This window comes from Stegodyphus dumicola, chromosome 3 (genome assembly GCF_044657685.1).
Source record: "Stegodyphus dumicola isolate Sdum_Otavi_A_Nest chromosome 3, ASM4465768v1".
NCBI classification, from domain to species: Eukaryota; Metazoa; Arthropoda; class Arachnida; order Araneae; family Eresidae; genus Stegodyphus; species Stegodyphus dumicola.
The window spans coordinates 165286737-165311724 of record NC_140770.1 but is presented as its reverse complement, the minus strand read 5'-3'; the positions used below and the strand labels follow the sequence as shown (position 1 = coordinate 165311724).

The 24988-nt window shown below is 32.9% G+C and overlaps 1 protein-coding gene across 2 annotated transcripts in view; it reads left to right on the top strand.

Annotated features, from left to right (window-relative positions):
• Positions 1-3919: 3919 nt before the first annotated feature.
• The window catches only part of LOC118180374 (vacuolar protein sorting-associated protein 37C-like), a 73924-nt gene continuing 52855 nt past the window's right edge, over positions 3920-24988 (top strand). The window contains exons 1-3 of one of the 2 annotated variants that reach the window (XM_085813579.1): positions 3920-4209; positions 14501-14642; positions 21418-21589. In XM_085813579.1, the coding sequence (XP_085669705.1) occupies positions 14502-14642; positions 21418-21589 (313 nt within the window). In that variant the 5' untranslated portion in view covers positions 3920-4209; position 14501. The remainder of the gene's footprint in view (positions 4210-14500; positions 14643-21417; positions 21590-24988) is intronic. The other variant, XM_085813578.1, reaches the window with a different exon arrangement.

Below are 24988 nucleotides of genomic sequence, written 5' to 3'. Positions count from 1 at the left end.
TAGAAGAAGAAACATGGCACAAAAAGTCTCTAGAATTACAAACCCGAACACTGGAAACTAAAGAACGTTTCACAACATCTGAAAAGAGTGGTTTGGAAACAGAAGCACCAAGATTACTACCTAAATGAGTACTCAGAACAGAAGGAATACTGGTTAATGCTGGGAAACTGCTAAGGGATGTAGAACAAAATGGTGCACTTACCTCTGCAACGGTCAAACTTATCCTGATATCTTTTACAAAAATTTTCCCCAGCTGCTGATTACCTCTCCGATTTAGGTGTAAACCGTCTCTGGATAAACAAGTACTCCAAGAATAGTCAAAAGAGCTGCAAAAGAAAAACCCATCTTTACCTTCGTATGTTGCGAGAAATCTTGAATTTATGTTTAGTATTTTCCTATGATGATACGTGTTACAATCTCGATATAAATCCGGGCATCGTGGGAGAACATCTGAAAACAGAATGACCTTCGGGTTTAATCGTTCAATTCCCTTATATAGACAACCAAATTTACGATGAATTTCATCTAAATCGTCATTTGGTACCAACGTGGACAAAAACTAAATGAAAATGGTTGTTCATAAAAGCAATCTCACGTGTCAACCCTTCAATCCTAGCTCCTGGAAAGCAAAGAAAATCAACTTCGTAATCAGGTAAATTCGCAGACAAATATTCTTGTAAATATTTAATCTTAATCTTAATCATAGACTCCCCGATTATGAGTATTTTCATCTTTTTGGATTGCTTAGACAAACACATAACTAAAATAAGATAATTAAAACACAAAATATCAGCGCTAATACTACGTACCTTGCTTCCCCCACAGCAGCACGTGCAAGCAAAATGGCGAAAACGTGTATTGCTTACTTCGAAAAATTACATTTGGCTTCATTTTTCAATTTTGGCGCAAATTACGGTAACCTCTTAGTGTTGCCATCGGTCACGTGAGACCCGCTAACTTCCGTAAACTCTCAGCGTTTGTCGTCGCATATATCTGCAAACCTCCTGATTTTGTTGTGTTAGATGATAGATTTCGAGAGGGCGCTGTGATCACGTACGCTGGAGGCAGGATCTTGGAAGAGCTCCTGAATTTTCAAAGGTGTTTTCCGGAAAATCTTCATTTATTTCAGAAAATTTTCGCGAATATCCTCTGCATTGTCTCTTTCTCAAAGCTGGGAGTTCTCCTGTACCTGGGGGGGTCTTGTTTTTCTTGCAATCTTTTGCAGCACTAAGACGGAGCGTTCAGATAAGTAGAACTTCTTTTCTCTAAGCTAAATCAAATATCTGTCACTAAAGTACCTTTAAATTCATTCATTTATTATGATCATTATTATTATTATGCTCATTTTATTATATTTTGGCATTAAATACTTAGTAATTGCTTTAAATCATGTGGTTCTTTTTTGGTTACCATCTCGTAGGGACGCTATCCTTATCAGTAGCCCTTATCAGTAGTGTTAGCCCTACCCATTGGGGCCCCTTTGAGGAATGTCTCGAGAGCTAAAAACACGATCTCGGGCCTCAATGAATGTACAGAGTTGTAGTTTTTGCTCCTTTAATCTACATTTCCTATCTATTTAAATTAAAAGCATATATTAATACAGTGTGCCTCAAATTGATAAAATAGTACACATATAATAAATTATGACCATTAACTTAATAAATAAATAAAATGCTTATTTTTTAAAAAAATTAATTAATAATAATAATAAAAAAACTCTGTAATTTATTTACTTATTTATTTTTGCTGATATGTTCTCGCCTTGTTTTGGATTTATGATTTTATCTGATGGTGTTTTCTGAATATATAAATATGTTGGAAACCGCAATAGATGATGTTACTTAGTTTAATGTATAACTTTGCATGATATTATATGTATCTTGATCTTATGTGTCTTCTGTTACTGTGTCTCAAGGTAGAGGCTAATATTGGTTTCCATGTAAAAAAATAAAAGTTTAAATTTAAAAAATTTTAAATTTTAGTTTCCCTGTTATAGCAAAAGTTTGCCTCTAAACTTGACTTATACTGTTATGTGACTGGACCCCCAAAATTTATTATTTTATTATTAATTTTCCCCATCTTTACCTCTATTCAGCTTTACAAAACACACTCATTACACACACCTGGAAGACTGTATTTAATGTAAATGATAACAACTTTGACTACACTCATGAACACAATCGTGTTTTTTTTTTTTTTTTTAACAAAATTCTCTTACTTCCTTTCCTTTTCTTTCTATAGGCCCTTTTTTTTTTAATTATAAATAAATTTTTTTTTTTTTCGTCTCCATTACTTTTGGGCCATTTATTTTTTACTTTATTTTGTCCCATCTTTTCTTCCTGGCCTTTCGAACTCGTATAAAATATACGAAGTTCCTTTTTACTCTCCTCTGAAATACGAAATTGCCCCCCTTTCTATATACCTTTCCTTTGCACCTATGCTTGATTTTTCGCCCATCGGTGCAGAAAGACTTAGCGGGTGCAACAAAAGATATCTGTCAAGGAGGTTAGAATACATGGAGATGGCATCTCTGCTGTCGCAATACGAGGAGAGTGAAGCCGGGGGAAGCAAATAAGCCACGCCTCGTGAGGGCAAGAAAACGCTTCCCTTACTATGTGAAGTGAGGTTAAACGTCAGCTTGTTTGAAGTTTTGAGTGTGTTTTCTGATTTCTTATGTGAAGACGTGAGAGGGTTATAAGGTACTGAATGGTTACATTGAAATAATGTCTACATTTCGGATTTCATTTCCATATAAAAGAATGTTTTTTTAACATGCATAAATAAGTAGAATAATTGAAATGTGCGTTTGAAAAGCCGTCAGAAAAGCGTTTGAGTATTTTCTCGGTGTGACGTGCGCGAAGAAACATCTATAATTCTCAGATTTTTCTTCAATTAATGGTTTGAGTATTATACTCGTAATTAACTGAGTTGTAAAAGCAAAACGGTAAGTAAACAAGGGAAGGGGGAGTGGTCAGCTCATCGTGGAAAAGAAAACGCGTTATTTTAAAGGTGTGATCATATTATATTACAAGTCATATTTCATGTATTTAATTTTATTTTCTGTTCAAGTAAATATTTAATAACAGACAGGATTTAATTTGGGGTGAAATTTGTGGGAGTTTTAAAAATAACAATGCAGAATTTAAATATTATTTTTTATCATTGTTCATACAATTTAATATTTTTCAAAACGTAAGTAGTATTTCTAACATGGAAAATTGAGAATTATACCTGTATATATTTAGAATAACTAAAATGTAATCAATTAATTGTTTGAGTATTTATTTATTTATTTTCACAGTACCTTTATTGCTAGCATTCATTAATAACAGCATGTAATTACATAATGCATTTCTCATTTAACTCATTTTAAGGGAATCAGTCCCTTTGTACATATATTTTTCCTCTGCATATCCTGATAATCATTAGAATTGATACAATTATCAGCACTTGCAGACGTTTCCTTGGATATGTTTTAAACATGCACAGCAAATTTTTATCTAACTTTGAGCAAAGTATAATTAAATAAATGATAGTATATATGTTAAAAGAATATTTACCTGTGAAATGTAATACCGGATCCTGCTATTCTTCTATCTGTACAGCCGAAAGCGACGCAGGAATTTACCATTCTGGCAGGAATAAAAATTGCTTCTCGGAACAATATTGCAGCCGTCTACAAGATGATAGAAAATGTAGAAATAAAATGAAATGGCGGGAAAAAGTGAAGGAAAAAGCGCGCGAAGATTTCACGGTCTTTAATTTACGAAACTGGGTGTGGCTAGGTTCTGCCTCATTGGCTGAAGAGCTCGTCAATCTTTCTAAAGCCACGACTACTAAGGGCATGCTTTTCCCCCCTTTTTGGCTTCACTTGGACTGCTCGCAGGGCATCTCCATGTATTCTAACCGCCTTGACATCTGTCTACTTTGTCTGTCTGTCTGTCTGTCAGATGATAGATTTCAGTTATCAGAAATTCGTGATGCAATATGTGATTCGTTATTTAGGATTTAAAACTAATGTTTAAAATAGTCATATTTGTTTGACATTGTATGGTTTTTAATTATTTCTATCGGTGTTCATGAGTATCATTTAAGAAACAGGCATAAATATCTGCATTATTTGTTTCGTTTTTAAAATTTTTATCAAGTTTCAGATTTAAAATCATTTTATTAACTTACCCTCTGATTATATCAAAGTATGTACCGTTGGTAATTAAAAATTCACTTACTAATGTTATATTTCACTATTTTTTCATATGCTATTGATATGTTTTGTTTTTAATTCTAGTGTGTTTTTGTTTCTCTTCAAAATTCTAAGTGAGCTACATAATTAAGCTTCAAATTACTCAGTTGAATGAATTTTACCTTCAGCCATCTGTCCATGGGCAATCAATTATTCTAATTTATTGGGATTTTAGATCATTTTAAATATTCAAGTCTTGAATATTGAGAAATGAATGATTATGAAACATTGTTGGATTAAAAAGCAAATATGGAGTAAATGCCTGATTGTAAAATAGTAACCATATCTACTTTTTTAGGGTTTTCATCCGCAGAGAACCCGTTGGCGCTTCGGGAAAGAACCCGTTGGCGCCGTTGCATTTTTACACGCCAAGCTCGCGTTTCATCGGCACTGAGCCGAGCCGCAAACGTGATTTTTAGTGCATGTAAATTCAAGTTAGCAGACAAAACAATATATTAAGCATATGGTAGTAAAAATTCACAGATAATAAGCATGTAGATGTAAAACTAACTAGTCAAACGTGATATACTAAATAAATTTGTATTAAATTCAAGTTAGCACAGAAAAGAATATATTAAGTATAAGACAATATATAAGCATTTATAACGGAAATAAAAATTCATTTGAAAAATATAAATTAGTATTAATGTACTGAAATTAACCGGTTAAACGTGATAAACGAAAAAAAATTTGTCTTAAATTCCAGTTAATACAGAAAACAATATATTCCTTACACCAGCAGTGGTTTGCTAATTTTGATGACCATTGTGATGCATCAAACTATTCTGTCATCTTAGATAATCAATAATATTTTTTATTTCAATTTAATCATCTGATTATGTCACACCAGCCATCCTCTGAAAGGTTATTGTTAGAAAAGCATTAGCAATATATTGTTAAAATTTAAGCCAGAAAATTTATTTATTCTCATTTTAGATGACAATAACCAATAATAAAAATAAAAGCATTTCTTAGTTATTTAAATTGCTGGTTCTTAGAACTGTTAATAATTAAGAACACAACGTGAACAGCCGTGTTACAAATTAGCATTCACCCCTCCCGCCGTATTTTCTTCCTTTCATCCCGAACTGAGAACCGGCATCTATCTACGAAAATATTTCTATCCATTTGTTGTTAAAAAATTCAGAAAAAATAATAATAAATAAGAGAAGAATAATATAAATGCGAACAACGCAAATGCGAACGACAGTGATAATTCAACAAAATGAACCCAAGAGGAATGGTTGCAAACTTCGAACAAGTGAATAGGATAAATCCGCTGTGTTACCAGGTTTGAACTATTATCGCCAAAGTTGGCGATGTTTACATTTACCGGGTTCTCTGCTGAAGTGCTTCCCGTTTTTACCCGGGACCATCTCTTGACATATATGTGTGTATGTAGTGTACAGTATATACATAGACGTTCTTTGAGTCATTTTTTGTGTTAGCGATAATTTTCAAAATCGCGCCAAGGCTGCACCATATGCTAGGATTTTACTGAAAACCCAATGAAGGAAATGAATGTTATATATACAAACAACAAAATTTATCATATTTTCCATAATTTGTTTTTGACATACACAATAATATACAGCTGGACATGATAAAATCAAATAGAAGAATTTTTCAAAGATAGTAATTAAGAATTAGTATTTGCTTTTAAACATTAATAGGGTAAAATCCTAGTATACGGTGCAGCCTCTGCGCGATTTTGAAAATTATCGCCAACACCAAAAATGACCCAAAGAACGTCTATGTATATAGTATACACTATCACTACATAGTACATACTATGTATAACTATATATATTCTTTGAATGCTATAGACATAGTATATACTATGTTTAACTGTATATATTCTTTGAATGATCCGTTTACTACTCATAGTATATGTCCCGTTTTTACTGCTCATCATAAAAGTCGCCAAAAGTAGCCAAATCCCGTGTGCACCGGATACTAGGATTAAACCGGGTTTTCTTCCGCAAAGGCGTTGATGCGTATTTATTCGCCAATCTCACCACGGCTATGTTAGCGGTGTGCAGTTAAGTTGCAAGATATTTATCATATGGAAGTCATGATTTTAGCGGTGTACAAGTCAAGTTATAAGATATTTAGCATATAGAAGTAAAATAAGTAGGTTGATAATGACATTTAGCGGTGTATAGTTAACCCGGGAGAACGCACGCTGTATTATTTAACAGGAGAACGCCCGTCGCAATTAAATGACATACGAATGAAACATATTATTACAATTCAGTAAGATAATGCATTCTGTATTAATTGCAACATTTATTATATAAAATAACTCAAAAATAATGTTAATTTTAAAATTAATAACAAATAAAACTACTTACATTTTCTTCAGATGACTAGGAATCATTGATTTCTATGAGAAATTTGTGTTTTTTTATTTTGTAATGCAATTATAATCCAAATTATGCAGAATTATTACATGGACAATGAGTTACATAATTAATTTTCAAATCAATTAGGCTCAAAAAGAATTAGATATTTTTTAGTTTATACATGAAGCTTCTATTTCACAGTGTTCTTGACAAATTTGTTTTACACTTCACACATACAGTTTTTGATTTTTCTAAGGGAAACTGGCTTGTATTTGCATTACATATGAGGAAAACTAGAAAAATCAACCATGCAGCCAGCCCTTTAACCATGATATGAAACCAGATCAAACTACCAGTATTCAATATCAGTTGTAGGAAAAATCTGAAGAAAATGCATGCAGTATCATGTAATCAGAAATTAACTATGTGTTGCATAGCAGCATTACTTTTGCAAGTGTCAAGGTAGAGAATACTACTTTTTTTTTTTTTTTTTTTTTGTTGTTGTTGTTGTTTGTTTTTTTCTTTCTTTTTCTTTATATAGGTATTTGGCCATGGTATTCATTATATATATTCTCTGTCATTCATACAGAATACTAATATTTTTAGTAAAAAGTGTTTTTTTCATTAAGTGCTTTGCTTGTCGATATTCTCAAAATTATGTTTAATAATTAGTGCTACTGTACATTTAATAGATTAATTACTAAATAATACATTTAAAACATTCATTTTACACAAGCAATTTTTCAAAGTTGTTTTTTGAATTTACTTGCTGATAGCTTAAAATATTTTATTTTGAAACAACTGTCTTTTTCATAATAAATTTCACTATGCCAAGTATCTTCAATAATATTCAAATTTTTTAAAGTAGCATTGTAAATAAAACTAGAATAAACATTATACATCTTGTTATCTTTCAAGATTAATTCAAACTTTGATTAATTACTCAAAGCAGTGGTTTACTAATTTTGATGCCCCCTGGGAATACATAAACGTATTTTGTCATCTCAGAGAACCAATAATTTTTTTTTTTTTCATTCTAATCATCTATTGTATATAAACACCTAGCATCCTCTGAAAAGTAATTTTTAAAAATGCATTAAAATATATCAAATTTTTAAGCATGAAAACTGATTTAATTCTTATTACTTTAGGTAAAAAGTATTCAAATCAAAGTAACAGTAATTAAAATAAAAACTTAATTATTTAAAGCGTATATTATTGCGGCCCACGTTAATCATAATATTTTAGGAATCCTGTGGTTCTGCGTGTTTTAAAAATTACGTAAGAACACAGCCATATTATTCTAAAAAGCCGTGTTATATTCACACACCCCTGCCTAGCCAGCGGTAAAATGGAGCCCCGAACAGACGAGAAATATTCTCTGTCTAAAAGCAAACCAGGTTGCTACCTCCAACATACCAATTCGCCGGGTTACCAGCTTCGACTTTTATCGCCATGTTTGGCGATGTTTACATTTAACGGATCCTTTGCGGAAGTGCTTCCCATTCATTACCTAAACTTATGAGATTAACTGTATTATTAATTAAAATTACGGCTAATCTGTGGAATATGGTAACAGGTAGTTTGGCGACATTTTGGTAAGGCAATTAAGGTTACTATCTAGGAATTTAGCAGTGTACATGGATAAAGTCAAGAGTGTGTACAATGCCATTTTTGTGCAATTCTGGAATGTTTTTTTAAGTGAAAATAGGTCGACGTGTACATGGATACCGTGTATGTGCAATTCTTAAAAACGCGGCAAGCAGTTTGCGATTCTGCACTTTCTCCCAATTTCGCACCTAATCTTCGTCACGATTAAGCACTTTAGTTCCATAAAAGTTCTAGCATAAGCTTAATTCCGCTAGCAGATTGTTGGAAAAAAATGTTGAGTATAAAAAAAAAAAAAAAAAAAAAAAAAAAAAGCCTTTACTTCGTGAAAACAAAATGGCGTCTAAACAAAAACTAGCAAGTTGCTGTAGCAGGGTTGGTCACCAAATTTTCGCCGAAAAATCGGCAAGTTACCATAATCCAAAGATTAACCAAAATTACTAATTAATTATTCTCCATATATTAAATTTCAAACTGGTAAATTATTCTGTGAAGAGTACGTTCCATTTTATCCAGACTTGCATTTTAGCTCATTTTACCTACCTTTTCTCACCTATTTCTTTTTTCAAGTGCGACGCTTATTGACCTATGTTGTGCATTTCATTTTCTGAATATCTAATACAAATTTCTTATGAATATTCACTGCTTAAAAATCAGTTCAACTTCCTGATGTGACACTTTGAGAGAATTCAAATCTTGAGTGATTCCCATTTGGGTTGTTCTCCCTTGGTTTCTACCATTAACTGCCACTTTTGCCCTTCATTTAAATGATGCCAATGAGCCATAATTAATAAATATTGATCATTCTTGGAAACCACATTAACTCTAAACGAAACTACACACCTGGAATCAAACTTGCATCCATTCAGCAACATGTTACGAGTCACCTAATAGCATATTTTCTGTACTAGAAATCTAGTTTTGCAAGTAGTTCACATAAACAATTTCGCCATTATACATTAATTGAAAACTTTAATCAATGAGTGTATTTTTCAGATTATCCTTTAATTTTGAAGAGCAGTGTACAAATTATCGTTTTGCAAAATAGTGGTTATTAACCCTTTGCGGCACAGCGTGTCCGGTCTGAACACACCTAAAACTTTTCTTCTTTATGCACAGAAAAATTACATAAAAAAGGATTTATAGGTTACTCTGAACCTTCTTTATTTATAGTAGATGGCAGCTCAACTTAAACCAGTCCATATATTTTAGCCATGTTTAGTTTTTTAAGACACTCGTTTTTCAAAGAAATCTTCCAGATTTTTTTTAGGGTATAAAATAAATTGTTTGAAAAGAAATTTCTATGTTATTTTTTTTGGCTGTATGCTAATCTTCTTATTCTATATTAGTTTTAAATTTTTTCCTGGAAATATTGCCTAAAATCAAACGACGAACCATAGGTGTGCCCAGACTGGGCTCACCGATAATTTAGGACAACTGAGAGTCTGTATTCTTTATTTCTCCACATCTCATCGGTCAATTCATTGACAACGATGCTCGTTTCAGCTCTTTTTTCGAAGCTCTATTCAATCAGTGAGCCACAGAATTAAAACGATAAGTGCTATCTTCACAAAATTTTACTTGCGTAGTTCTCTAGGCCTAATTAGACTGCCTACCGTTTTTTTTTTTTTTTTTAATCAGAACTTCGACTTTAAAAAATAGCATGCTGGAAAGGAATGGTTCATTTCATAAAAAAATATTGGCGATCATCGACCTATTACTTGCAGAGTTAAGTTACAGTTTTTATTGGGTAAAAATATATTAGTTTATTAGATACTTGGTGTTTTATCCCATTGGCCATGAAACTACTGACAAGCAGGACAATTTAGTGCCAATTATAGATGAGCGAGGCATAACAAAACACTCAAAACAACTGCACTTTTGTTTGATGTAAACTAAGTTAAGTCTCAATAAACCAACTGTTGTTTTTAGGAAAAAGATTTAAATTAACTATTATCCCCCCACCCTGAAAATAAAAGATTTTTAAAATTTAGGACCTGTCCCCTACAGAATTGTAGATTATTATTATTACAGTCAAAAGTCTTTAATCCGAACTCATCGGGACTTCGGTGATTCCAGATTATCGATTTTTTTCGGATTATAGATCATTAGTTTAAATCTGGTAAGATGGCATGCGGAAATTATAAAATTAAAAATATGAAACCGTAATTTATAAAATAATGAGCAATTATGATCTAAAGTGTATCAAAATTTACAAAAAAAAAAGCTTAATATTTATTTGTTTACTTTATTAAACATTTCTTTCAATGTAAGTTGTTTAAGTTGCTTCGTTTTTTTGTGATAATACATTCTCTTTAATTCCATAAACAGACATAATTTCTTGTTCAGTTACAAAGTTCCGCTGTTCAAGTCCTATAATTGCTGTGTCGAGAATACCGACTAATTTGTCAATCGAAATTTTTTCGTTTTCAATAACCTCTGTCACTTTCTTCGCTATCGGAAGCGAATTATAATAACGAGGCATTTGATTTAAATCATATCAAAGACGGAGTACATCGAGAGGAAATACCACATTTAGTAAGCAATTAAAAGTCAAATAAAATAAAAACATCTGCTCTTAAGATAAGGATAGTGTTGACAGATCAACTTCCAATTCATTGGGCTCCGCAGCATTAAAGATAAACAAAGTTTAGATAAACAAACGTTAAAGTTTAGATAAACAAAGGATATGCCTTTATCCATTTTTTGCAGCAATTCCACTTTTTGTTTAATGGACTCCGAAAGATACTTTCGCTTTGTATATCCTTTACATATTAGTAAATATATATCGGAAATTCTATTTCAAATAATCAAAAGTTCAAGCTTACTTTTATAAAATTGCTCTAACAGTCTGCAAAAAATAATAAGCCGGATCCAATTCGAAGATTAAGGAACAACGCAATCTGCAACATTAACTGAAATAGATAATTAGTTAATTTTAGCTTAGCTTATCCCGACCGTTATACATTAAACGTGCATTCGTAAGCGTATTTTGCGCACGTGCACACGCAAATTAAACTTTCTGCGCATGCGTCAAAGCGACGCATGCGCAGAAAGTTTGTAGCTTTGAGGTCCGGATTATAGATCATTCCGGATTATGGGTGTCCGAATTAACGACTTTTGACTGTATAAGTTATGCAATCCTACTATCAAAATAAAGTATGTGTATATGGCTGACAAAACTTAACAAAATAGTAGAAATCCATTATAGCATTTAATGAAGGGAAAAAGGGAAGCTAGTTAAATATTAATTTTAAGTATTAGTTTCTTCAGTATCCCATAGGAGGGATTGCTGATGACTTTGGCAGGATATTCATCTTTTCTGGCTGGATTATAACTAGCATTCACATTCGGCAGGCTAATACTTATGTACTGTTTATTATTAGTATTCTTGTCAGTTAGTTTGTTGCAGTTAAATTTACATTAGCTATCCCGAGCAGTATTGTTTAAATAGAGTTCTCAGAAGATTGTGCTGTAATATAACTTATTAATTTTACATTTGCAATAGTGCTAGTATTATGAAAAGAACATGTATAAATCATGTACATAATCACATCCTTTAATTGAAAACGTTACTTTCTGATTACCTGCAGTCAAAATTCTCTGAATTAAAAAAGAAAACTATTTCTTTGGCTATCTGTATGGCATTATAAGTACTGCACTATTCATAAATAATGATAAAAAGAAGCTTTCTATTAGAAATAGGACTTTTAAGAGAATAGAATAAATAAAAATCTAAATGGCTGATATCTGCATTCCTACAGTCATGAAAATACAGTCAAAAGTCGTTAATCCGGACTCATTGGGACTTTGGCGATTCCGGATTATAGATCATCAATTTAAATCTGGTAAGATGGCATGTAGAAATTATAAAATTAAAAATATGAAACCATAATTTATGAAATAAAGAACAATTATAATCTAAAGGGTATCAAAATTTAAAAAAAAAAAACTTAATATTTATTTGTTTACTTTATTAAACATTTCTTTCAATGTAAGTTTTTTAAGTTGCTTCATTTTTTATGTTATAATACTTTCTCTTTAATTCTATAAACAGACATAATTTCTTGTTCAGTTACAAAGTTCCGCTGTTCAAGTCCTATAGTTGCTGTGTCGAGAATCCAGACTAATTTGTCAATCAAAATTTTTTCGTTTTCAATAACCTCTGTGTCACTTTCTTCGCTATCGGAAGGGAATTATAATGACGAGGAATGTGATTTAAATCATATCAAAGATGGAGTACATCTAGATGAAATACTACATTTAGTAAGGAATTATAACCCAAATAAAATAAAAACATCTGCCCTGAAGATAAGGATAGTGCTGACAGATCAACTTCCAATCCATTGTCTGCCGCATAGCAGCGTGAAATTGATAAACAGATTTCGGAATGGTTAGATAAACAAAGGATATGCATTTATCCATTTTTTGCAGCAATTCCACTTTTTGTTTAATGGACTTCGAAACATACTTTCGCTTTGTAGATCCTTTACATATTAGCAAATATAGATCAGAAATTCTATTTGACATAATCGAAAGTTCAAGCTTACTTTTATAAAATTACCATAACAGTCTGCAAAAAATAATAAGCCCGATCCAATACCAAGATTAAGGAACAATGCAATCTGCAACATTAACTGAATTAGATAATTTTAGCTTAGCTTATACCGTCCATTATACATTAAACGCGCATTCGTAAACATATTTTGCGCATGCGCACACGCATATTCGCAGCCGTAAAGTGTAGATGCATGCGCAGAAAGTTTGTAGCTTTGAGGTACGGATTGTAGATCATTCCGGAGTTTGCGTGTCCAAATTAACGACTTTTGACGGTAATGGGTGAATATAAAGCAATTAAATTACATCAATTTAAATACACTGGGGAAAAAAAAATGGGACAGTTCAGTATCTCCTGTTCTACTGCGCCAATTGACGAAATTCAAATAGCATTTTTCATGTCTCGAAAGCATGACTTGGGATATATATCAGATTTATATATAGCATTGTTCTAATATAGGCATTTTGACACAAAATCATTTTTTCTGAAATAACATGCCAATTTTTTTTTTCCATTTTTTGATTCTATGACTCAAATTATGCCTAAATATTAAATTTTGTAAAATTTACTGCGAAATTAATGGAGAAATTAAAAAATTTTCTTGGCAAATGTTTTGCAACTCGCACCAAGCTTGCATTCACGTGGCGAAATTCTTAATTAATAGCAACTTACTTCATTTCTTTTTTTTTTATTGATGCACGAGCAGAAAAAAGGTCCATCATTCATTCTTTCAACTAATTTTAACAAAGCGCTTGAGCCGCATTTTCCTTATTATCGCTTATAATAAGTATGCCAAATTTGAAAATATGCCAGTATGATATTCGTGTATATCTTAGAAAATTTTGATTAAAAAAAATTTTTTTGCAAGCATGCCTAGAAATACATCTAATTTAAGATGATATAAAAAATTTTATAGTTCATAATACAAAAATGTTTTCAACAAATTTATAAAAAAGATTTTTAAATACAAATTTTAAAAATAAATCATAAAAAATTATATTTGGATTAAGCCTAAATTTCAAATTCTGGAAGAAGGAATCATGTAAGTTTAATAAAAAAATGAGATGTTAATAAATATATGTCAAATTCAATCAACATTGAGTAGCTGAATTTTTGAGAGCTAATTTTTTTAAAAACTTCTTGTGTGATTTTTGAAAAACTTCACAATTTGGCATAATTTGAGTCGTAAAATCGAAATATGGAAAAAAATTGGCATGTCATTTCAGAAAAAGTACTATTTTTTGTAAAAATACCTATATTAGAACAATACTATATATAACTCTAATAAATTTCCCAAGTCATGCTTCCGAGTCGTCGTTTTAAATTTCGCCAATCGGCCCCATTGAACGGGACATATAGAACTGCCCCTCTTTTTTTTTTTTTTTTTTTTCCACACAGTGTATATTTGGTACGCACATGCGTGGGTTACTATTTTCATTTTTCAAAATGATGTTTTTGGCACGAAAATATGCTAAAAACAGCATTTTGGGCCACATGCTGTAACCATGAGATAATCAGTAAGTATTCTGAAGAACTTTTAAGGTAATTTATCAGCCCTCTGTAGTATTCCATCATCATAGTCTGTTATTTGTCTCAAATGTTAAACACTTTTTTTAGTTTTTATTATTTTGTGTTCATAACAAACATTGTGTCCATTTAAGGTACATGCTTTTTTGTATGCTTTATAGTAATATTTCTAATAGATAGTTTTATAATAATATTTATAATAGATACTTTTTGTTGCAGAATGATGAATTCCACAACATCTCTCTTTACTCCTGATTACAGCCATCTTACTGGATTGCTAAAACATTTGAATGCTGATGAACTAAAGGACATTTTGAATAATGATGAAAAATCAGAATCAATGGTTCATGATTTAAAACAGGTTATCTTTATTTTTGTATCCTTATTGAAAGATTACTGATGCTAAAGCAAAGTTTAAAGTTTAAAGAAATTAAACATTTAGCAGTAGTAGCAATAAAAGCTCCCTGAGATATGTTGTCCAGACATTGAAGACAATAAAAGATTTTGAACTTAACCAATTTATTAACAATATAATAAAGAATAAAAACACAGAAAATAAATTTCAACAATATCAGAGTCTTAGGAAAAATATAATATAACCATCATTCATCAAATAATATTTTTACCTGGTCTCCAAAACACTGGCATTCAATACAAATAAAATGTCCTAAACAGTAATTAAGCGGCCTAAAAATGAAGCTGGCTACACATTCAATAAGTCCATAATCAATGGTCAAGAAAAACACCTGAAATTTAAATCAGGTTCTTGAAAACACTTAAAACCGGCCAAACTCCGTTTGCACAAGGAATCGCCGCTCACGTTTTTAATTGCCGCCTTTATTGAAGAACATGGATGCCACCCACAGCAGTCACTCATATGGTAGCCTCTGGAACCAAGGAACTTTATTCTGGAACAATCATCTTATGGATATGAACCAAGGAACTCATTCCGACACAATCATCCCGCGGACAGGCACCAAGGAACTTTATTCAGGAACAGCCATCCCGCAAACCGGAACCAAGGCACTTTATTCACCGGACTGCATGCATCCTTCTGAAGGGGCTGGAAACCGCTCACTCAAGTGCCAGGAAAGCAGGAACTAGAAGGGTTGAGTAAGAGCGACGCTAGATACTTATAGCAGAAGTAGGCATGATGTCATCTCACGGCAACCAATCAGCTATCGGCACGAATCGGCTTTCCAGATGACGTAACATCACTTTCGTTTTTGCATCTTAATTAGGTTGAAACAGTCCATTCTCAATGCAAACAGTGGCAGCAAGAAAAAGAAGTAGAAGTAACTACTATATTACATTAAAATAAGAACTAAACTAAATAAATATTTCAAGGAGGAGAGATGATGCACTAAAAGGTTTAAAATAAGCTATATTTTCCAACAAATGCCCCCCACATCATCATCTCCGACCTGAAATAAAAACCGAATGCCAGTATCTTTACAAAATTCAAATCAAGAATAAATAAATATCACAATTTCTTCAATTCAGAAATTTTTAAGGAAAAAATTTCCTTTGGGAACATCTTATCCCATTATTCAAAAATTGTACCGTAGCAAGAAAGTCCAACATGTTACAAAACAATACAAAGACATATATATATGATCATACACTCAATACATTTACCCAGGGCCCTGGTCAATCATACAACATTCTACGCTATACAGTTTTACATTTACCTAATGTCCATCATAATATGACTTATAACATATTATTCTCACATAAATAAAACTTTTAATATAAATACACACAAAAACAAATTTCATAAGAAAATCGTTCCACAAAATCTTATCAGGTTATGCTTAGTCAGGAGTTTTGTCATGGGATCAGCCAGATTATCTTTACTTGGAACATATTTTAAATCAGAAATTTCCCTGTTCAATAGATCACGAATGAAAAATATTTTCACATCTATATGTTTTGTCCTTGAGTTTTCAATGGGTGATTTTGTAAAACATATAGCAGCCATGTTATCAGCAAATAATATTGGCCTCGAAACATAGTTACTTGCAATTTTAAACTGAATGCATTCATCCAAAATGTTTTTAAACCAAACTAATTCTTTTGCTGATTCAGTCATGGAGATAAATTCAGCCTCCATAGTAGACAAACTCACTCCCCTTTCTTTAAATGTACGCCAAGATACAGGAGATTTTCCCAACAAAGCTATTTATCCACCAATAGACACCATATCGTCCCTGCTTGAAGCAAAATCCGAATCTGAATATATATTGAGCTTCAGTTCCTTGCATACCAGTTTAAGTTTGTGCTGTCTGGTATTGGAAACGTACCCTAAAAGTTTAAGTAATCCTTCCCATTGAAACTTACCAGGATTGCTTTGGAACTGAGAAAATATACTAACAGCATAAGCTATATCCGGACGAGTAGGATTGCAAAGAAACGAGAGACATCCCAAAACATTTCTATAAGGATAATTCATCATTTCAGTCGTTCCTTCTTGTGTACTGGGACTTTGAGACTTTGAGTATTTCACACCTTTAACTATTGGAAGGGAAGTAATTTGTATTTTAAAAGACTTGAATCGATCAACTATGTCTTCTATATATGATTGCTGATGAATTAAAACACTATTGTTCTCATATTCAAATTCCACACCCAAAAGCTTTCTTGTTTTACCAAAAATTTTCAAATCAAAATGTGAACTCAGGACTTTTAATATCCTTTTGGCCTCAACTTCACTTTTCCCAAACACAACTATATCATCAACATAAACCAACAGAATGACAAAATCTTTAAAACGATAGACACAGTTGCACCACTCAAACTTGATAAACCCTACGTTACATAGTGTTCTATCCAACTCGTAGTACCATAATCGCCCACTCTGATGCAAACCATACAAGGCTCTATCTAAACGACATACAAAAGTTTCTTTATCTCGCTCTACAAAACCCTGAGGTTGGGACATGTAAATTTCCTCTGATAAAGGAGCATAGAGATAGGCACTTTTTACGTCGCATTGTATATTTGCCCATCCAAGGTGTGCAACTAAAAGGGAGAAAAAGAGCCTTATTACTGAAAAGTTGACTACAGGCGAGTAGGTTTCATCATAGGTATCGTATTTAATTTGCTGATAACCCTGAGCCACTAAACGAGCTTTAAAACAAACAATGTTTCCAAATTCGTCACGTTTAATGTTGAAAATCCAAAATCCACCTGCAACCTAGTGGAGTCTTGTCTTTAGGAAGTGGAACAAGATGCCATACCTTATGCTTTCGTATGTTGGCCATTTCCTCTTCCATTGCCTCTATCCATTTAAGCTTTTCTGTGGATTTCATTGCCTGGCTATAAGTGTTTGGAATTGAAACCTTAAGTCAGCTATCTCGGGTATATGACGTTGAAGGAGTTCCAGTTGGGTCGATTTCACCACTATAAGTATTGCTTCCCTTGAAATCAAACAAGGTAGGATCATACTGAATATTATGTTCAGTGCAATACCTTTCTACATCATTTGGTGATCGTAGTCTTTGATTAGACACCCTCTCAAAATAATACACATCTGTACGAGTGCCGTCTGGCCTTGGAACAGGTTTACGAAGCCAAGTTACTTGTCTCAATGTAGATTGAGTGTCAGTGCCAATTGTAGAAGGTACATTGGTATCGGTTCTTTCCTCTATTTCAGGAAAATAGCCAACTGGAGTATCATTAGATTGGAACTCTACCCTTTCTTCAGATTCGAAATCAGGAAGGGTGCCCAGTACAGCTCCACCGCCACTTTTCTGCATTCCAATTGACTCTTTAAAAGTAGCATTTAGGGTTTCTACTACCTTTTGCTCATTTTCCAACTAAATCTTGTACCCTTTGGTTCGTACACTGTACCCAATCAATCGGCCCTTCGTTGCCTTTGGATCAAGCTTAGAATTCCTTTTAGCCTTTGGAATTCCCACATAGGCAATCATTCCAAATGCCTTAAGGTGACGTACTGATGGTTTCCGCTTAGTGTACAATTCGAATGGGGTTTTATCTTGGCCCTTATGACAAATTCTATTAAATGAATATGCAAAATACATTACTGCATCTGACCAAAATTCGGAACTCATTCCACTATCATGTGAGATTGCACGTACATTGTTGAGACCTGTCTGATTAAATCTCTCACAAACTCCATTCTGTTCTGGAGTGTATACATCTGTAAATTCGTGCTTTACACCATTTTTATTACAATATCAACCTGAATTGATCATTATCATATTCTCGCCCATTGTCAGTCCTAAAGTATTTCAATCTAAGGTTCAAAGATCTTTCCGCACGTGCTATATGCCTTTCAAATACTTCAAACACCTGACTTTTCTCCACAGTGGGGTACACGTAACGAGAATATTTGTCAATAAAGGAAATGAAGTAACGTTCACTATTCCTACCTGGAATGCTAATAGGTCCCCACACATCAGAAAAAACCCTTTCAAGCAGTCTCTTTATTTGAATACCTTCTAAGGGTCTATAGGAGATTTGTCTTTGCTTATTGATTTGGCAATGTTCACAAAACAAATTAGGTGAGTGCTTTAACACAGGAAGACCTCGAACTGAATGTCTCTTACTAGTCCTGACAATAGTATCATAATTTATATGACCAAACCGACCATGCCATAATTCACTATTATTATGCTGAACTGTGGATGCCTCAAATTTTACAGATTTGCCCCCCTTTTTGACTATTTTCGGGAATACATGATAGTTACTTCCTATCAACTTAGCCTTGTACAAAGTTGAATTTTCATCATCAGTAACTTTAATTTGCCCATTTTTACCATAAAATCTTGCTCCATTGATATCTACTCTAGGTCCAGATATTAAATTTCGTCTCAGTTCAGATGAGTATAACACATCTTTAAGCAAAACCGTATCCCCAAATTTCATTTTAACAGTACCCTTTCCATGAATTGGAAAAGTTACCCCATCAATAGCTATTAGCATATTCTCATTTTTCACAGGAGAAAAAGTATCAAACAATTCACGATTTTTACAAAAATGATGAGATGCAGGCGTATCAAAAATCCAACTATCATCATTTTCCTCCAAATTGTTAACATTAGCTTGAGCTATAACATGGGACTGAGCATGGGAATTATTTTTACTTTTACTAAACTTGGGTTTATTCTTACACTTAGGAGATGTTTTATTACTACTAGATACAGCTGAGGAAACAGAAGAAGCAGGTGAGGGTGATCTGGAAAGATTACCTTTCATTCTACAGTATTTTTTAATATGACCTGGACAGCCACATTTATAACACTTAAGCCCTTTAATCTGCTTAAATTTGTGTTCACAGTGAGTACTTTGGACTTCTATAGTCTTATTGAAATTTTCCCTATCTATCTCTTAAACCAAGACGCGTTTCCTCTGCTAGTATTTCAAGTTGAACATTTTTAAATATGAACTTTTCATCTGGCCAACTCAAAACATTCTGAACTACTTGATCATATTTATCTGGAAGGAACCTAAGAAACTGAAAACATATGTATACATCTCTTACAGCCTGATTAATATCAGCTAACTGTTCAGTTATGCGTTTTAACCTAGAAGAAAAGAAACTAATACCTTCATTTGGCTTAATTTTACAATTTAAGAACTCTGAAAACAAGGACATATCTAGGAAAACAAGGATATGTCTAGATCAATAATCTGGCTGGAAGTATTTGGCAAGCGTATTAGATGCCACTACCGGGTAATCAATTTCACGTATCAAGTTTCTATATTCAGGGCTTACATTCATATAAATTAAAGATAATGCCAATCGACTTCTATTTTAATAGTCGGCTATAATTTCGTTTGTAATACCCTTAACATCATTTAAATCAGGACATTTTTCAATACCTTTGACCATGCATTTTTTTCATTCAAGACAAACTTAATATCTTTGGACCATGTAAAATAATTACATGCATCAAGTTTAGCAATATTATGCATGACACTAACAGTAGCCATATTTGAATTTTAACAAAAACCGCCCCCCAATCTCTTAAGTCCTAAATTAACTTTAAACTTCAAAAGTCTGGACTAAAAATAACTCAGGAGCTGGTGGCCCATAACCAAAATGATGCTAAAGTAAAGTTTAAAGAAATTAAACATTTAGCAGTAGTAGCAATAAAAGCTCCCTGACATATGTTGTGCAGACATTGAAGACAATAAAAGATTTTGAACTTAACCAATTTATTAACAATATAATAAAGAATAAAAACACAGAAAATAAATTTCAACAATATCAGAGTCTTAGGAAAAATATAATATAACCATCATTCATCAAATAATATTTTTACCTGGTCTCCAAAACACTGGCATTCAATACAAATAAAATGTCCTAAACAGTAATTAAGCGGCCTAAAAATGAAGCTGGCTACACATACAATAAGTCCATAATCAATGGTCAAGAAAAACACCTGAAATTTAAATCAAGTTCTTGAAAACACTTAAAACCAGCCTAACTCCGTTTGCACAAGGAATCGCCGCTCACGTATTTTTAATTGCCGCCTTTATTGAAGAACATGGATGCCGCCCACAGCAGTCACTCATATGGTAGCCTCTGGAACCAAGGAACTTTAATCTGGAACAATCATCTTATGGATGTGAACCAAGGAACTCATTCCGACACAATCATCCCGCGGACAGGCACCAAGGAACTTTATTCAGGAACAGCCATCCCGCAAACCGGAACCAAGGCACTTTATTCACCGGACTGCATGCATCCTTCTGAAGGGGCTGGAAACCGCTCACTCAAGTGCCAGGAAAGCAGGAACTAGAAGGGTTGAGTAAGAGCGACGCTAGATACTTATAGCAGAAGTAGGCATGATGTCATCTCACGGCAACCAATCAGCTATCAGCACGAATCGGCTTTCCAGATGACGTAACATCACTTTCGTTTTTGCATCTTAATTAGGTTGAAACAGTCCATTCTCAATGCAAACAGTGGCAGCAAGAAAAAGAAGTAGAAGTAACTACTATATTACATTAAAATAAGAACTAAACTAAATAAATATTTCAAGGAGGAGAGATGATGCACTAAAAGGTTTAAAATAAGCTATATTTTCCTACAATTACTTTTAAAAAATTGAGTATAATTGCTGAAATTTATTTCAAACTGTACTGATTTTTATTTTATGTTATAGGTAAAGGACATAGAAGCAGAAAAGGAAATGCTGTTGGCTAGCAATCGAAGCATATCTGAATATAATATGTCCAAGAAGCCAATTATTGAGGAACATCGTAACCAGTTAGAAGAGACTCATAAAATAGCTTTGGAGTTAAGAGATAGCTTATTAGAGAAAAAGAAAAAAATAGGTGCTTATCATGTTATCAAGTTAAGGAAATAATTTAAATATTTATTCTCTAAGTATGTATAGAGTACAAAATCCAAGATCTGGACTTATTATAACTTCGGTGATTCTGGATTTGAGATTTTTGCCAAATATTAGATCATCAGTTTAAATCTAGTAAGATTGGATGTAGTAATTATAAAATTAAAAATATGTATTTGTGGTTTATGAAATAATGAAGTATTTATGACTTTTAGTGAATACAGTCAAAAGTCTTTAATCCGGACTCGCCGAGACTTCAGTGATTCCGGATTATAGATCATCAGTTTAAATCTGGTAAGATGGCATGTAGAAATTATAAAATTAAAAATATTAAACCAGAATTTATGAAATAAAGAGCAATTATGATCTAAAGGGTATCAAAATTTACAAAAAAAAAAAAAAAAAAAAAGCTTAATATTTATTTGTTTACTTTATTAAACATTTCTTTCAACGTGTACATGCATAAAAACATTACGCATAGTCGAAATTAGAAAATTGCAACCAGAAAACTAATTGATGTGTATTCATGATATTTATAATGACGAGGAAATTGATTTAAATTATATAGGAGTACATCGAGATGAAACACTACATTTAGTGAGGAATTATAAGCCGAATAAAATAAAAACATCTGTAATGAAGATGAGGATAGTGCTGACAGATCAACTTCCAGTTCATTGCGCGTCGCAACATTCCCCCCCTTCCGCAGAGCAGCATGAAATTGATAAACAGATTTCAGAATGTTTATAGAAACAAATCACCTCTCTGTCACTTTCTTCATGCCTTTATCCATTTTTTGCAGCAGTTCCACTTTTTGTTTAATGGACATTGAAACATGTTTTTGCCTTGCAGATCCTTTGACAGCTCCAGCATCGGAAATTCTATTTGACATAATCGAAAGTTCAAGCTTACTTTTATAAAATTGCTCTAACAGTCTGCAAAAAATAATAAGCCGGATCCAATTCGAAGATTATGGAACAACGCAATCTGCAACATTAACTGAAATAGATAATTAGATAATCTTAGCTTAGCTTATACCGTCCGTTATACATTAAACGCGCATGCGTAAACGTATTATGTGTATGCATAAAAGCATTATGCATTGACGCATGCGCAGAAAGTTTGTAGCTTTGAGGTACGATGATGAGGATAGTGCTGACAGATCAACTTCCAGTTCATTGCGCATCGCAACATTCCCCCCCCCTAAAGTTTGTAGCTTTGAGGTCCGAAGATGAGGATAGTGCTGACAGATCAACTTCCAGTTCATTGCGCGTCGCAACATTCCCCCCCCCTTCCGCAGAGCAGCATGAAATTGATAAACAGATTTCGGAATGGTTAGAGAAACAAATAACCTCTCTGTCACTTTCTTCATGCCTTTATCCATTTTTTGCAGCAGTTCCACTTTTTGTTTAATGGACATCGAAACATGCTTTTGCCTTGCAGATCCTTTGACAACTCCAGCATCGGAAATTCTATTTGACATAATCGAAAGTTCAAGCTTACTTTTATAAAATTGCTCTAACAGTCTGCAAAAAATAATAAGCCAGATCCAATTCGAAGATTATGGAACAATGCAATCTGCAACATTAACTGAAATAGATAATTAGATAATTTTAGCTTAGCTTATACTGTCCGTTATACATTAAACGCGCATGCGTAAAAGTATTTCGCGCAGAATGTTTGTAGCTTTGAGGTCCGGTTTAACGACTTTTGACTGTATAAATTTACAAAAAAAAAAAAAAAAAATTGGAGTATTTTTTTTATTAGTTTTATTAAGCATTTTTTCCCAGTGTAGGTTGTTTAATTTGCTACTTTTTTTTTTTTTTTTTTTTTTTGGTGTGTGTGTGTGTGTTAATACTTTCTGTGTAATTCTATACATGAAACATTATTTCTTGTTCTTTTACAAAGTTCCATTTTTAAGTCTTGTAACTGCCACTTCAAGAACTACTGCTAAATTGTCAAATTCAAGAACTCCTACTAAATTGTCAATCGAAATTTTTTCATTCCCATCAGCCCCTTTGTCACTTCACTGTTTATTGGTAGCAATATTTTCAGGATTTAGAACCATACTATGTACTTTGCCGTCTGTTAGGCAGAGGAATAGCTATGGTTTTCAGCACCCGGAGACAACTGAAGATTTTGCACCCCTTTCGGAGTACCAAGAATGGAAAGCATTTCATTTTAAATTTTGTAACATGAATTTGGCGCCCCCTGGTTGCTGTGCCCAGGGACAGATGTACCCCTTGTCCCACCCTAGCTATGCCACTACTGTTAGGTGTTTGATGATTTGGCATTGTCATCAGAATGAAAAACTTCTGTTATGTCATCTTCATTTATTACTGTTTTTCCACACTTATTTACAAATTTTATTAAGAAGAAAATTTTGCCTTTTGTTTGTGATATTTAAACGCCTTCAAAATCATGGCTATCATCATAAAGCTTAGCTACCATTTGCTATCTACATATAATTGCTGATGTATCATGAGATTTGAAAGCTAAATACATGTTGCTTCGCTGAGTTTTGTCTTTCTTCTGTCACGTGTTGCTGACTATTTCCGACATATGGTTAAGGCTTCTTTATCTAAGTTCTGAATAAATACTTAAGGCTTATTCAAGGCCAGTGCTAGACATTTTGCAATCCCTGTGGGTCTAAAATTTTGTTGCCAAGTGCTTATCTAAATTCTAAAAAGGTAAAAATATATGTACTGCTGCCCCTTGGTGATAATTTGCGATTTTTGGCGGTACATGGATACCGAGTTTGTGCAATTCTTTTGCTATTTTGGCTTTGTATAGTGATGATTTTTGCACCAAAAATAACTGCTACTCAAAGTCAAAATAACAATTCAAAGAATTGCACAAACTCTGTGTCCATGTACACATCGACCCATTTTCACTTAAAAAAAAAACATCAGAGAATTGCACAAACTTGTCATTGCGCTCTCCCTTTGTCCATGTACACATTGATCTATTTTCCCTTAAAAAGTGAAAGGAGCAGCCAACAAAAAATATGTAATCTTAATAAACTACATTTTAAATCAAACAATGAAATAGCATAAAAAAGGAAATTCATCTTAGCACTACACAACAGAAAAATCCACTTACCTTATTTAGAAATTTTCCTGACTTCAGTCAAAATTCCTTCACACCATCCAAAAACTTTCTAAAATTATCTGAACTAGAATCTGTATACTGGCATCGGCACATAAATTCACAAAATTAAGTGTCAAAAATATCCTCTGTAGCTAAATTCGACCGTATGCATTTCCGACATTCGACCATACGCATTTCCTTCCTATAAACAGGACACCTAATAATGGCCTGCTAAGTGAACATTCATTTTACACACCAGTCAAGTAATGCTCTTTTCTCCTTTCTTTCCAAG